We start from the raw sequence: 13,306 nt of genomic DNA, 5'->3' as shown, positions 1-13,306 counted from the left end.
GCCAGTCCCTCCATTCCACAAGAGCAGACAGAGGATTCCATGGCTGTTTGTGGCTCTAGAGCAGGGGTGTCAAACTCAAATTCATCGGGGGCCGCATCAGCAGTTTGGTCACCCTCAAAGGGCCGGATGTATCTGTAGGACTATGTGTCCACTCTTTATTAACATAAATTATTGTCACTGCATTCAATTATTACTGTTTTTGTAATAATGTAAGTAATAACTAGCTCTGAAAGCAGAAACATAGTCAGAATAATGGCAAGTAGATATTCAAATGTACAATTATTGTACAATTTATTGAAAAATGATTTTTGGTAACTGCACTGGGTGGTGGAGGCTCGCTAGGGTTTCATGCAGGACCTTTGCAGAGCTTGCAAGCAGCCCTGCAAAGGTCCTGCATGAAATGTTGGGGTCCTTCTGCATGCAGGACAGATGTTCTGCCAGTGAGCCACCACCCTTCACCAAAGGGACTGGCTGAGGTTGACTCACTGAAGCTGCTCTCATGGTTCCAGGGTTTAAGGGCCAGAAGTATAAAGCAGCATCCTATGTTTCTGAGGAGAGGGAGAGGGAGAGGGAGAGGGAGAGGGAGAGGGAGGGGAGGAAGGAAGGAAGGAAGGAAGGAAGGAAGGAAGGAAGGAAGGAAGGAAGGAAGGAAGGAAGGAAGGAAGGAAGGAAAGAGGGAGTGGGAGGGAGAGGGGAAGGAAGGAAGGAAAGAGGGGAGAGAAAGAAGAGTAGGAAATAAGGAAGGGAATAAAGAAGGAAAGAAAAAGAAAGAGGGAGAAAAGACGGAAAGGGAGAAAGAAGGAAGGAAGTAGAGAGGGAAAGAAAGAATAAGAATGAGGGAGAGGAAGAAAGTTGGTAAGGATGGAAGGAAGGAAGGAAGGAAGAAAGGAAGAAAGGAAGAAAGAAAAGAGGGAGCAGGAGGGAGAGAGGAAGGAAAGAGGTGAGAGAAAGAAGAGTAGGAAAGAAGGAATAAAGAAGGAAAGAGAAAGAGGGAGAGAAGACAGAGATAAAGAAGGAAGGAAGGAAGGAGAGGGAAAGAAAGAATAAGAACGAGAGAGAGGAAGAAAGAAAGGGAAGGGGGGTGGGTCGCCGCCTTGATTCAGCGCCAGAAAAGAGCGCGAAGGGACCCAGGGGCAAAAAGCATTTTCCCGGCCCTAGCTGTTTGTCGGCGCTTTGTTGGCGCGGCGCTTCAGCAGCAAGGTCCCACTGCTGGGTCCCGCTGGCTGGGGCGCTCGGCGGGCCACATGATGAGGTCTGGCGGGCCGGATTTGGCCCCCGGGCCTTGTGTTTGACACCCGTGCTCTAGAGGGTGAAGAGCAAAAGTATGTGAGCTAGAATGGTTGGCCACACCTTGATATTGGGGAGAAATCACTGGATGTACATGGGAAAAGTTCTCATGAAACGTGTGCATGCCATAATACCTCGACAATAGCAAAATGAAATAAAGATTTTTCAAACAACACACACACACCCTTTGCACAGGAGGCAAAGCAAAGAAAGCCGTGGTAAAAAAAAAAAGTGGGGTTAACTAACTGCTGTGTAGAATGTAGGACTTGCTTCCAAGTGGCCAAATGCACTGAGCTGTTCGTGAGAAATTTAAAGAATATTTTTGTTACCTGGGAAGGCATTTTACACACACACACACACACACACACCCCTATTATTACTTCGTATTAGTAGTAGTATTGTTGGTATTATTAATCTTACTTGTCCAATATGGCAGCTAGTCCTCAATTGTTTTAAAATGGATTTGAAGCATCTGGGTTCTTTATAAAAATTGTTCACAAATGCTAATTCATCAAGAATTGTGTATTAGTTGCTCTTGCAATTAGGTAGGGTCTGCATTAGAGCATAGGACTTGAATTATGCAGAGCCTGTGAATAAATTAAGCCTAGAATTTCATGTAAAAATAAGGTGATATGTTTACTCCATTGCAATTATCCTATAGTATATTTCTATATTCCAAGTTAAATTTTCAAAATATTTTTTTGTCACAAACCATTCAGGAGTCTCCTGTTGAAGCAGCAACATGCAACACACCTTCTATCATTCTTCCAGAAGACGTAGTCACATCAGATACAGAAAGAGAAAAAAATCTAGCTTTCAGGTAATACATAAATAAGCACACACAATTTGTTTTCTACTCTGCCATAGGTAAATGAAGAACCTGCACAATCCTCATATGTTGTTGGACTCCAACTCCCATCAGTGCCGGAAAGCATGGCCAATGATCTTCATGGCGCTACATGCTGAGCTCTACACATAAGGAATGCCTTCTCTGCATTTTTTGCTATAAACTGATTTGACCTTTCTATATGCTTGGTTTGTTTGTTTGCCTCTTGCCTCTATAACTTTGTAGCATTCTACACGCTTGCAAGGATAGATTTGAAACTTCATTTCTCTAGAAAATTATATTGTTGGGTCCAATCTCATGTGGACCTTTCCGTAAATCTCTTTTTTTGTAATGAAGTCTAGATTTGAATAATTGGACACAGAACTGTTGCTCTGGATATATGTAACAAGCAAAGTTTTTTTTTTTAACCACCAGAGCATGCAGACTTATCCACTTCATGTGGAGCTACTTTGTAGAGTGAGGTGCATGAAACAAAGTAAATATAGAGGGCTTTCAAGAATAATACAATTTAACTTTTAGAAGACATTTAAAGGCAGCCCTGTTTAGGGAAGTTTTTAATGTTTGATGTTTTATCGTGTTTTTAATATTCTGTTGGGAGTCGCTCAGCCAGATGGGTGCGGTATAAACAATATTATATTAATAATAATAATAATTTCAAATAGGAATACATGGATGTTCTCATGCATGTGGGCTAAATCCTACAATCTTTGGTTAGAGGATTGAAACTTACGCAATCTTTGAAATAAATATTTCAGCATTGAAACCTTTTGACGACTACCGGTACATTGCCCCAAAGGAACAGCTGTCTTACCTGGCTGTTTGCCCAGTTACAATACAGCTACCACTTCCCTTCCCTTCCCCTTTCCTGTTGTGTTCCTCTTTCTCTTTTTTCCTCCTTTTGATTGCTTGCTTGCATAGTTTTGCTTACTTACCTAGCAAGACAGAAAATGACTGCCAATGAATTGCCAGAGACCAAATTGCTGATAATAAATAAAATAATTTTCTAACACTTGATTTCAAGTTTGTGGGGTTTTCCTTAGGTGTACTGTATTAGGACTTACTGCTGTTTAAAGATGATTGGAAATTTCAGTGAACTGCTAATTAAAAGAGCAACAACAAACCAGAACTCTTTTTTTTTGGGGGGGAGGTTGGAATGTGCCCAATTATCATTCTAGTTTGTCTTATCTTATACATTCAAGTTACACAGAATGATCCTAAATGCGTAATGGGAGGACATATGTTTGACAACTTTGAGAAGAAGTATACTTCAAGCACTATTTTTATTGTAGCAAAGTACCCAATGGGTTAATTCCTGAACATTCAGTGTAGCACACCCAGGGCCGGCTCTAGGTAGACGCCCGGTGGTGCGGTGAGCCAGGGCGCTGGGCCGGTAGGCAGGGCGCTGCGTGGAAACCATGCTGCGCCCTGCAAGGGCGGGGGCGCCGCAGCAATCTCCGCCCCTCAGCGCCAGGGCAGCCGACCTGCTCGAGACTGCCCTGAGCACACCTTCCCAACTCCCAACCATCCAGACCTACAGACAGAGGTAGCTCAGCTCATATAAATGTATCAGCTGAGGCTAGTCACAAAATCTCAGCTTGGAATGGAGATGTCAATAGTCAGTCCATGGCTGTAGTATCTGGCTCCCATCTTGTTCTTAGCATGGCATGGGAAACATTTAACACAACAGAATTTATTCTTACTAATTAAATGGAGCTGAATTTTCTAGAACAATCATAGCAACATAATTTTTGTTCACACAGAATAAAACTGAGGTGAATTTAATGAGAAATTTGCATATTCATGATGAGAGATTTTTGGGGGATTTACACATGATGTGAAAATTGATCCTATTTTGCTGGTTTTTGTCCAGCTCCCATACAGGAAGCACTTCTCTCATAGCTCTATGAGAAGTCCCAAAGAAGCTATTTCAGCACAGAGTAGGATGCTACCTTGGCAAGTGTGCCTTTCCAAATTCACATTTGCTAAAGGCCAAACTAGTTTGTGAATTTAATGTGTGGTGTTTTTGTTTTAAATGTGTGTGTGTGTGTGTACATAAAATTCAATCATATAAATTTAGTTTTAATACTTTTATAAACTGATTTATATAATGCTACTTTAGTTTTAATAAAGCTCACCCCCCTTTTCTTTCCCCCTCCAGACCTGTTAGTCCTCATCTGCGGCATTCTCACAGAAATGCTAGGACATCAGCTAGCTCACTGACATCTGTGGGTAAGGAAAACACACAGACACAAAACTTTGAGTATTGCTTGATGAAAATGTGGAGTTGCCTATCTGCCCTGTAGAGATTTTAATGACTGTGCCATCGTTCAATATGCAACATTGTATGGAAACTTGTTTACCAGTATATGCTTGATTTAAGATACTCAAACTCTGTACAAGATTTGGTGGAGGGGGAGAGGGGAGAAATGCAAAAAAACAAAAACAAAACAAAACCCTCAGGCTTCTGATATCCTAGTGAGCACCACATGGATCAGTGCAATCCTGCATTTTATCTATCAAGAGTTCAGGGGGTTTAGGGCAAAGCTACTTAACATCTGATTCAATTGCCAGATGTAGAATTCTGCCTTAGGGCAGCTGCTCACACCCAATATGTACTTCTGTGGTTAGCATGACTCCTTATAGCTGCATCTACTGTACCATTTAACACAAAGATTGTGGTGTGGGGGGAATATAATGCACCATTGTGTCACCATTGCAGCAAGTCCAAGTTTCATTAGAGCTCAGCTACATCACAGGGTTTCCATAAATTCAGCATTTTACTCAGTGTGCAATTAGATGGCAGTATGTTGAGTAAAATCTGACCTATATGGCACACCAAGAGACGAAAGACTTCAAATGCTGTTACATGATACAACTGGGTAATTTGGATACTTTTCCATTCAGATAACAGAGGTAATGTAATTGACTTGGTGAATGACCAGCTGCCAGATGTTAAAATATCTGATGAAGATAAAAAGAAGAATCTTGAATTGTTAGAAGAAGCAAAGAGGGTGAGTGAGAGGTTCCTCACACGAAGAGGAAGGAAATCAAGAAGCAGCCTTTCAGAGTCTCCCACAGGTACATGTTTTAAAATCCCATACCTTGAAATTAGGAACGCGGGTGGAGCTGTAGTCTAAACCACTGAGCCTCTTGGGCTTGCTGATCAGAAGGTTGGCAGTTCAAATCCCCGTGATGGGGTGAACTCCCGTTGCTCTGCCTCAGCTTCTGCCAACCTAGCAGTTCGAAAGCATGCCAATGCAAGTAGATAAATAGGTACCGCTGTGGCGGGAAGGTAAACTGTGTTTCTGTGTGCTCTGGTTTTCATCACGGTGTCCCATTGCGCCAGAAGTGGTTTAGTCATGCTGGCCACATGACCCGGAAAGCTGTCTGTGGACAAATGCCGGCTCCCTCAGCCTGGAAATGAGATGAGCGCCACAACCCCATAGTCGCCTTCGACTGGACTTAACCGTCCAGGGGTCCTTTACCTTGCCTTTACATTTAAATTATGCAAATGGAACCCAGTGTTAGCCTGTGTGCAATGTGTGTTTTACCATAACAATTAACAAAGGTCATTTTAATGTAAGAGGCCTGTGGCACCATAAAGGAAAATATATATTGTGGTATATAAGGTGTCGAAAGCTTTTTGCCAGCTTATTCTTGGCATAGATTTAAAGATGCACATGTATTTCGACTTTTCCTCATGTTAGCTGTACTTGGACATTCTTCGCTCCCATGCTCATAAAGTCATGCAAAGTAGCCCAACCCCAACATGCTTCTCTCAGTGTTTGTACATATAGCACTAAACCAGAAAATGAGAACTAACCACTCAGAATAACTATTAATTGTTGTGTATAACTTTAATGCAGCTATATCCCCAGCACTTAGCCCTAATGTTTCACCTGCTGCCTCTCGGAACAACTCTTTCACTCTTCCAAGTCCAACAGGTAAAATTAATGTTGCATGTTCTAATTATATACATATTAGTTGAGCAACCATAGACATTTGGTCATTATAAGATCTCGTAACATCCCCCCCCCCAAAAAAAAATTAAGCTAGAAATCTTGCTGGGCAAATGAATAGGGAATGTTTTACAGCAAAATGTGATGTAAATATGAGAAGACGTTTGATCAGATCTAAGCTGTATCTAGTCCAGCATCCAATAGTGGTCAGACAGATGCTTCTAGGAAGCCAAAAAGCAGAGTGTGAAGAGCCATTTGTCACCCACCTACCCACTCACCTGCCCACCAAGAGAGTCTTTCTCTTTGCCCTGCAGGTGCAAACCTGACAGGCTTTAGAGCTGGCCATATGGCCCCATGGCACCTCCCACTTCTAAGGTAGTATTGTTCTGTTAAAAGATTTTTGGCTGTCCTTTAAGACAATGCCCACGCTATCCTATATGAAACAGTTAGACTTTTACCTGCCTTATGATAAGTCAGCAGGGCAGAGGCAGTATGAGCTCTCATGGAAGGAAATTCCATGGCAAGGTGGACAATGTGTATGCCCTCTTGACTCCTCCACACCCTCTAGGCTTATTAAACCTAGCAGAGGTTTTATTGATATTTTAATGTATATTTTTTTGTAAACCGCTTATAGGGTTTAATGATTAAATTATATATAAATCCTGTTAGGCTGCAATGGGTAAGTCTTCTCATAAGAAGGAATCCACAGCAGAACCTGATTAGACTTTTTTGAAGTACTGGAGAGGCTCATATTCTATGAAGCAGAAGTGATTATAGCAGAAGTCCTATAATCTAGGAGTGTGTTGAATTGTTCAGGACTTTTGTTAACAGGAATTTAACAAATTTTCTGCCTGTAGTAGCCATATGGCCACTGAGTTTAGAGCTAACTATGACATGTTACAGTATGTGGTGGAAGTTTCATCACCTGTTTTTCATATTGTAGGTTCTGATATATGCGCATCTGCTTTGGGTTCAGTGCCTCCACAGCAGGTAAGAATGCTCTAATGCTGACTATTGTTGACCACTGCATATAATCAATCAGGATAACTACACATTACCTTGGCAAGAAAATGTGTTTGTGTGTGTGTGTGTGTGTGTGTGTGTGTGTGTGTGTGTGTGTGTGTGTGTTTTAGGGGGCTTTATCAATGGGGGAACATGTGCTTAACCAGTCCTGCATCCCCATATTGTCTCCTAAAAATCATCTCATCACTTTTGGGCCTGAATCTTCCACTGGCTCAGTGTAAATATTTCTTGAATAAGGACTTTTATTTGTGCAATTCTGACTTGTAACAGCTTCCACTGCTTCTGCTGTTGTGAGCTTAGCATGTCACCTGAGCCAAACCGTAAACATAAGACCAAAACTTGGTTGCAGCTAATGGTGTGTCTGGAGTGAGCCAAACAATGAGCTCAGGATTGAACAACATGCTACGCCAAACTATGGCTTAGCTCAGAGCAGAGAGGCAGCAGGAGAGCAAAAGAAAGGAGCGCAGGGGCCACAGTCTCTCCAGGAACCTGCGTAGTTGCACATTTGCACTAATCTATAGTTTGGCCTAGTGTTATGTGTAAACAAACTCATTATACTATTTTTTTGGTTATTTTTAATTTTTAGAATGCCACAAAAGGATTAACTGATCGAAATGAGAATGGTCAAAGAAAACTTTCTCAGGAAAAACCTGTTACACACACCACTGCTTTGGAAAATCCAAAAAAGTTGACGGAACAAAAGGAGAACTTTGATCCACATAAGCCTATGGATAATCTACCCAGATCCTGTACTTCAGGTTATGACACTGGCAGAGTATCTCTAAATTCCAGTCCAAGCACCTGTGAAAACAAACTTCAGAAACTAATCCCTAAAAAAACAAAAGAAAATGATTCTCCTTTCCAAGGCCATTTACAAGGACCAGGGATATTTACCATGGACCCAAAGTTAAAGGGATCAGTAGTACCATTATCAAAGGATTCAAAAGTTTCTTGTAAAACAGAACTTAATACACCTGGTTCCCGCCCTCCTCTATTGCGAGCTGTGTCATGGGATCATGCAGAACCTGGCAATATAGAAAAGGTACCTTTTAAATGTCCATCTGAAGATGATAGACACTTTGCCATTAATAATAAACCCAACAACATATCAACTAAACAGTCAGCCTTCAAAGACCTCCAAATACAAGTTCAGCCAGTAAGAATGCAGAAATTGACAAAGCTCAGAGAGGTGAGTTTCTATAAATTAGCAGGATTTTATTTTAATGTTTTGTTGTTGTTGTTGTTCCAAATCTGTGTGATATCACAGGATTGGGCTTTCATAAAATAAGAGCAGAACCTTGCATTTTGAAGTATTGGGAAATGAAGAATTGTTTTCTAGTTCATTACACCAAGGGCCACATTTCAATGATAGAATAAGGTGAGTCGGGGCTTATCATATTGCTGTGCTTCTAGTTAAGGAGCAAAGAAACTTGGGTTGAGGACTTGGGTTGAGTCAACAGCAGAAAGTGAGCATCTCTATCTCTTGATCATTAGAAACACCTACCACCCACAATCTCTTGTCTCAAAAACTTTCACATTACTGTACTTCCTTTTCATTTTTTTATGGGGAAGAAGCACAGAGATCCTTTGAACATTTTCACCACAGTTCATGGACCTCCTTTTAGGCACATATAAGAAGTAACATAGGATCCCTGTCAGATATGACCTGTAAGTAAGAGGACACTGAGACTGAATATTTTGATTATCAGTTGGATTGAGGGGGTGCTGTTCCTATGGATTTATTTTTAATTTTGGTATATTCATTTATTAAAATGTGTTCCAACTCTACACCAGAATTGCATATCTAAATTGACACATTCTTTTTCCTATATAATTAGCTTTTCAACTGCAGCTTTGATGTTAAATTAGAAAGCAGTCTTTTGCCTTTTAGTGAAACAAAAGCTTACCGCTTAAAGGTGAATGCAAAATACAGTGCAGAGGTACTTCGGTCTCCAATAAAGTATGCAATATGTAAACAGGAAGAAGCTGATGAACTGTCCTGTCATCTTTCAAAGTAGTATTTAGGAATTAAATAAGCTACTTTTGGTCTCTTAGGAGATTTCTTCACATCCAGAAAAACCTTTCCTTCCTGAAGCTATATCAACAACTCATCTTAAACATTGCTCCAAGTGTTTCTGCTGTTCATGTGCTTCCTTTTCTTTTGTGGCCTGTGTCTTGCTGCTTTCAACACTTCTTTCCCAGGACAAGGCACATCACATCGCATTGTTATCTGCAGGCCTCAAGACAATTGGTTGTCCATTTTGGGGCCTATGCTCTGGCAGCAAAGAAGCAATAGTTTTCCTGACTCTGATACAATGTTGGCAGTTTATTAACTGGATCAAAGAGAAGAAGAAGAGATGTCTGTTTCCAACAAGAAACTCTCTCATAGGATTTTTAAAAAAATATTTTTTAAAGTTTTATTTTCATAAAATGTGTTTATTTTCACCAGGAGATAAGATATAGTTTATATAAGCACAATTAATTATACAGTATTCAGCATTTCTTGGCATACACCAGATTCTACAGCAGTGCAACACAAAAGTCTTCAAATTCTCAGTGAGCATGGATTCTTGGTTTTCTCAAATCTTGCCAAGCACTTTGGAGCCATTCATCTGTTGTTGAGTAATTGATGATGATAAAATGGAAGTCATGTTGGGTGGAATCTACACACATAAAAACCGTCCTGAAAATGCTTTAAAAAAAGAGTGTTGTTAAAAAATACATTAAATTTTCCATAAGACTCGCCATCTCCATCTAGTGTCACATTTTATATTGCACTTAAAACACACAAGACGTTTTGTTTGCAGCTGTATAGCTCAGTCCTTGGTCAGCATTTCATCTATCCAGAGTTTAACCTCTAATGGATAGGGTTTCAATCCTCTAAAGGAATAGGTTTCAGTTTTGTCCAGGAAGTGCAGGTAGCTTTTTTGGCATGAGCTACGGATGGTAAACTTGCTGTAACTCCCTCTGGACACGGGGGGAAAGCTTGGCTACAGTGATGGGCACTCCTGGTAACCTCCAGCCTAGATTACAGTAATGTGGAACTGCCTCTAAAGTTAGTTTAGAACATGGCCACTAGGCTGCTGTCTAGGACTATGAATAAATTTCACCAGTTCAGAGTGCTCATTTTTAAGGCTCTATGCTGCTTAGGACCAGAACATCTGGAGGATTGTAGCCTCCCAACATAAGCCTGTCCATACACTCAGGCCATCTTCTCTAAGTGCCCTCACTATTTGAGGTGAGGTGGGTAGTGAATGAATGAAGAGCTCTTTTGGTTGTGATACCCTTTTGTCAAGTGTTCTTGCCTGGTACAGTGGTCCCTTGGTTTATGAACAGCTTATTTTATGAACAACTTGGATTAAGAACGCTGCAAACACGGAAGTAGGTGCTTTGGTTTGTGAACTAGAAGCTGAACATGTTTCGCTTCCTGTTGAGTGTGTTCCATTTTGTAAATTGAGTCCCCCGCTGCTATGGGAAAGCACGCCTTGGTTTAAGAACGCTTTGGTTTCAGAATGGACTTCCGGAACAGATTAAGTTTGTAAACCAAGGTACCACTGTATTGGGTTGGATCCCTATACTTAGTCATACTTATGATAGATGCATTAAGATCAATGGGACTAAAGTTAACTTACATCCCATTTGAGTAATTCCTCTAAGCATGACTAAGACTAAATCCATTGATTCTAGATTTAGTGACTGGAAATTTGTTATGCTAATGGGTGCAATGTAAATTTACTGGTGACATATTGCAAAACTCAGCAACTGGATTACCACCATCTTTGTCCATATACTACATAATTATATCACTGAGCTTGTTATTTCTTGTGAAGAATTAATGCAGTTCTTTTCTACCTAATCAGGAGCACATATTGATGCGGAATCAAAATTTAATTGGACTTAAGCTCCCTGACCTAAGTGAAGCTGCTGAACAGGAAAGAGGTGAAATATGATTAAATTTGATGGGAAATGTACTTGTGGTTACGAAGGAGGGGGCCACAACAAGTTTTTTTTTTAAAAAAAACACACAGACTGAGGCCTCTTGCTAGAATACACCACTGAAGACCACACCATGTGTGATTTCTTGTGTGGGTATGGGAGTGAAAAGAGCACATTGTTGCATGTGGAAATTATTGCATCAATCACAATGGATCCCATTTAGTACAATGTGCTTGAAATCTTGGCCTTTTTGAAGTCAGTAAAACTATTGTCAACAGACACTGGCAATATAAGTTGTATCCCAGTTGCCACTTTCCAGACAGAGGAAAGTTGGTTCCACTTAATTATTGATAAGACAGTATTGAAATGCTAGGTGACAATCACATTGAATAGCTGGATTTTACCTTCAGTCAGTAGTGCCTTTGCTGAATTTTCCAATTAGCCCTAGTCCCATACTGGTTTCTTATGGCAGAATGTGGAATATACCTTTTCTTCATCCCCTTCAAACATTAGGCCAGTGGCAGATCTTGGAGTCTCAAATTTCAGTGACGCCCTCTGCAATGCCAAAATTTGGTGCCCTCTCACTCCATTGTAAATTGTAGTTGCTGTGACCCCTGTGGCATCCCTGAGGCTCCATGCCCAATTCAACCAAAACAGTCGTGCTCCCCTAAATCCACCTCTGATTCGGCCCATCAGAGTACAAAGTTTAGTAATGTGTTAAACTACTTTAGCTCACAATGCATTACTGAAGCAATAGAATAGTAGTAGCAATAGAAGAAGTGGTGGTGTTGGCAATAAGGATAATGATAATAAATGATAATAAATTCTGAACTCTTCTTCAGGGTCTTCACCAGTGCCTTTCTCATCAGAGGAGGAAGAGGTGAAAAGTAGATGTGAGGTCATGCCCAACATTCCTGACACTCTTTTACGAAAACTCCGTGTGCATACCTCTCTTCCAGGAAGGTAAACCACTCTGTGCTGATATTCACACTGCACCTGAATGCTTTGTGGAAGGGATACTTAATTGCATTAGATTCAAAAAGGCAATGTGTAGATGTTCTCCCTCCATTTATGCCCTGGACATGGTGTAGAAGTTAATGCTGGACTACAGTGGTGGATATTCAAATCCCAAGTAAGCTCTGAAACTCCAGTTGGGCTCTCCCAGCCTTACCTACTTCACAGGATTGTTGTAATGATAAAATGTGGGGGAAGTTACATATCCCACCCTGAGTTCATCTAAGGAAAGTGGGATGAAGATCTAACAAATAAGAAAATGTCTATGCATTTGAATTAGTAGTATCTAAATTGTAAAGTTGTAATCAGAAACTAAGCTATACTTTACTTAGGATAATTTTTTTAGGATACCTTCTCTTGGGAATGAGTTCATGTGCTTTTATATGTTTTGTAGCAAGGAAAACTTCCGTTAAGCAGAAATTATACTTGGTCAAGCAGCTCAGAATATAAATGACCTTGCATCATGACTGTATGCTAACTGAGTCTTTCTGGCCAAATTAAGGAAATTATATTTCCTCTTCACTTCAGTCTTTGTAAGAAACAAGACCACAGTATATTAGGCCTGCCAACTTCTTCAGAATTGTGTTATCTTTTACACCAATACAGGAAGTGAAGCAGCCTTTGTGGTGTTTATATAGCACAATGCTGTGACAATAAATTAACATTATAAAAACATTACCTTGGATCTTGAGAGTCTAATAATTTTGCATTTGCCAAGGAATATACAGCACAGTTAGGACCAAAGTAGATGTGCATTTAATACATTGTAGGCAGCTGCATATCTTGTTTTTCCATATCTAAGTACAGTAGCAGGGAAGCCTGATGCTCACTGTGAAGTGAGGCTTATTCCCCTGCCATTCTGATCTCACTGGGGAAGTAATCATCCAATGCCCCAGGGCTAGGGCCTTGGGAAAATCCACCATATGTACCAGTGGTGCCTTTCCCCTCTGTGGTTCCTAATGACATTTTTTCTGCACTGGCAAACTTTATAACTTAGTTTCCTGTTTTATCACAGCTCTCCTCCGCTTACTGAGAGAGAGGTTGAGGTAAGTCTCCTTTTGTTTTGTTTTTTACTGTAAAATGCTAGAAGGCTCTTCGTCGTCATATTTTGTGTGCAACATACTACCGAGCAACATTTTGTAGATAACCTTTTCATGGCTCCCCTCAAAACATTCTTTGAAGAAAATCTAATCCAAACTGGAGTCAGAAGGGCCATTATTTTTAACAACAAACATAAAAA

At 40.5% G+C, this 13,306-nt stretch overlaps 1 protein-coding gene across 7 annotated transcripts in view; it reads left to right on the top strand.

Moving 5' to 3' along the window:
• IRAG1 (inositol 1,4,5-triphosphate receptor associated 1) overlaps positions 1-13,306 on the top strand; it is a 97,420-nt gene that overhangs the window by 60,260 nt on the left and 23,854 nt on the right. For all 7 annotated transcript variants that reach the window (XM_088667367.1, XM_088667360.1, XM_088667356.1 and 4 more), the window contains 9 exons: positions 2,007-2,107; positions 4,293-4,363; positions 5,039-5,212; positions 6,001-6,078; positions 7,037-7,083; positions 7,703-8,305; positions 10,977-11,055; positions 11,895-12,015; positions 13,082-13,112. In XM_088667367.1, the coding sequence (XP_088523493.1) occupies positions 2,007-2,107; positions 4,293-4,363; positions 5,039-5,212; positions 6,001-6,078; positions 7,037-7,083; positions 7,703-8,305; positions 10,977-11,055; positions 11,895-12,015; positions 13,082-13,112 (1,305 nt within the window). The remainder of the gene's footprint in view (positions 1-2,006; positions 2,108-4,292; positions 4,364-5,038; positions 5,213-6,000; positions 6,079-7,036; positions 7,084-7,702; positions 8,306-10,976; positions 11,056-11,894; positions 12,016-13,081; positions 13,113-13,306) is intronic.

This window comes from Zootoca vivipara, chromosome 1 (genome assembly GCF_965207765.1).
Source record: "Zootoca vivipara chromosome 1, rZooViv2.hap1.1, whole genome shotgun sequence".
In the NCBI taxonomy this organism is placed as follows: domain Eukaryota; kingdom Metazoa; phylum Chordata; class Lepidosauria; order Squamata; family Lacertidae; genus Zootoca; species Zootoca vivipara.
The sequence above is the reverse complement of the archived record's forward strand: the minus strand, read 5'-3'. Positions and strand labels throughout refer to the sequence as shown.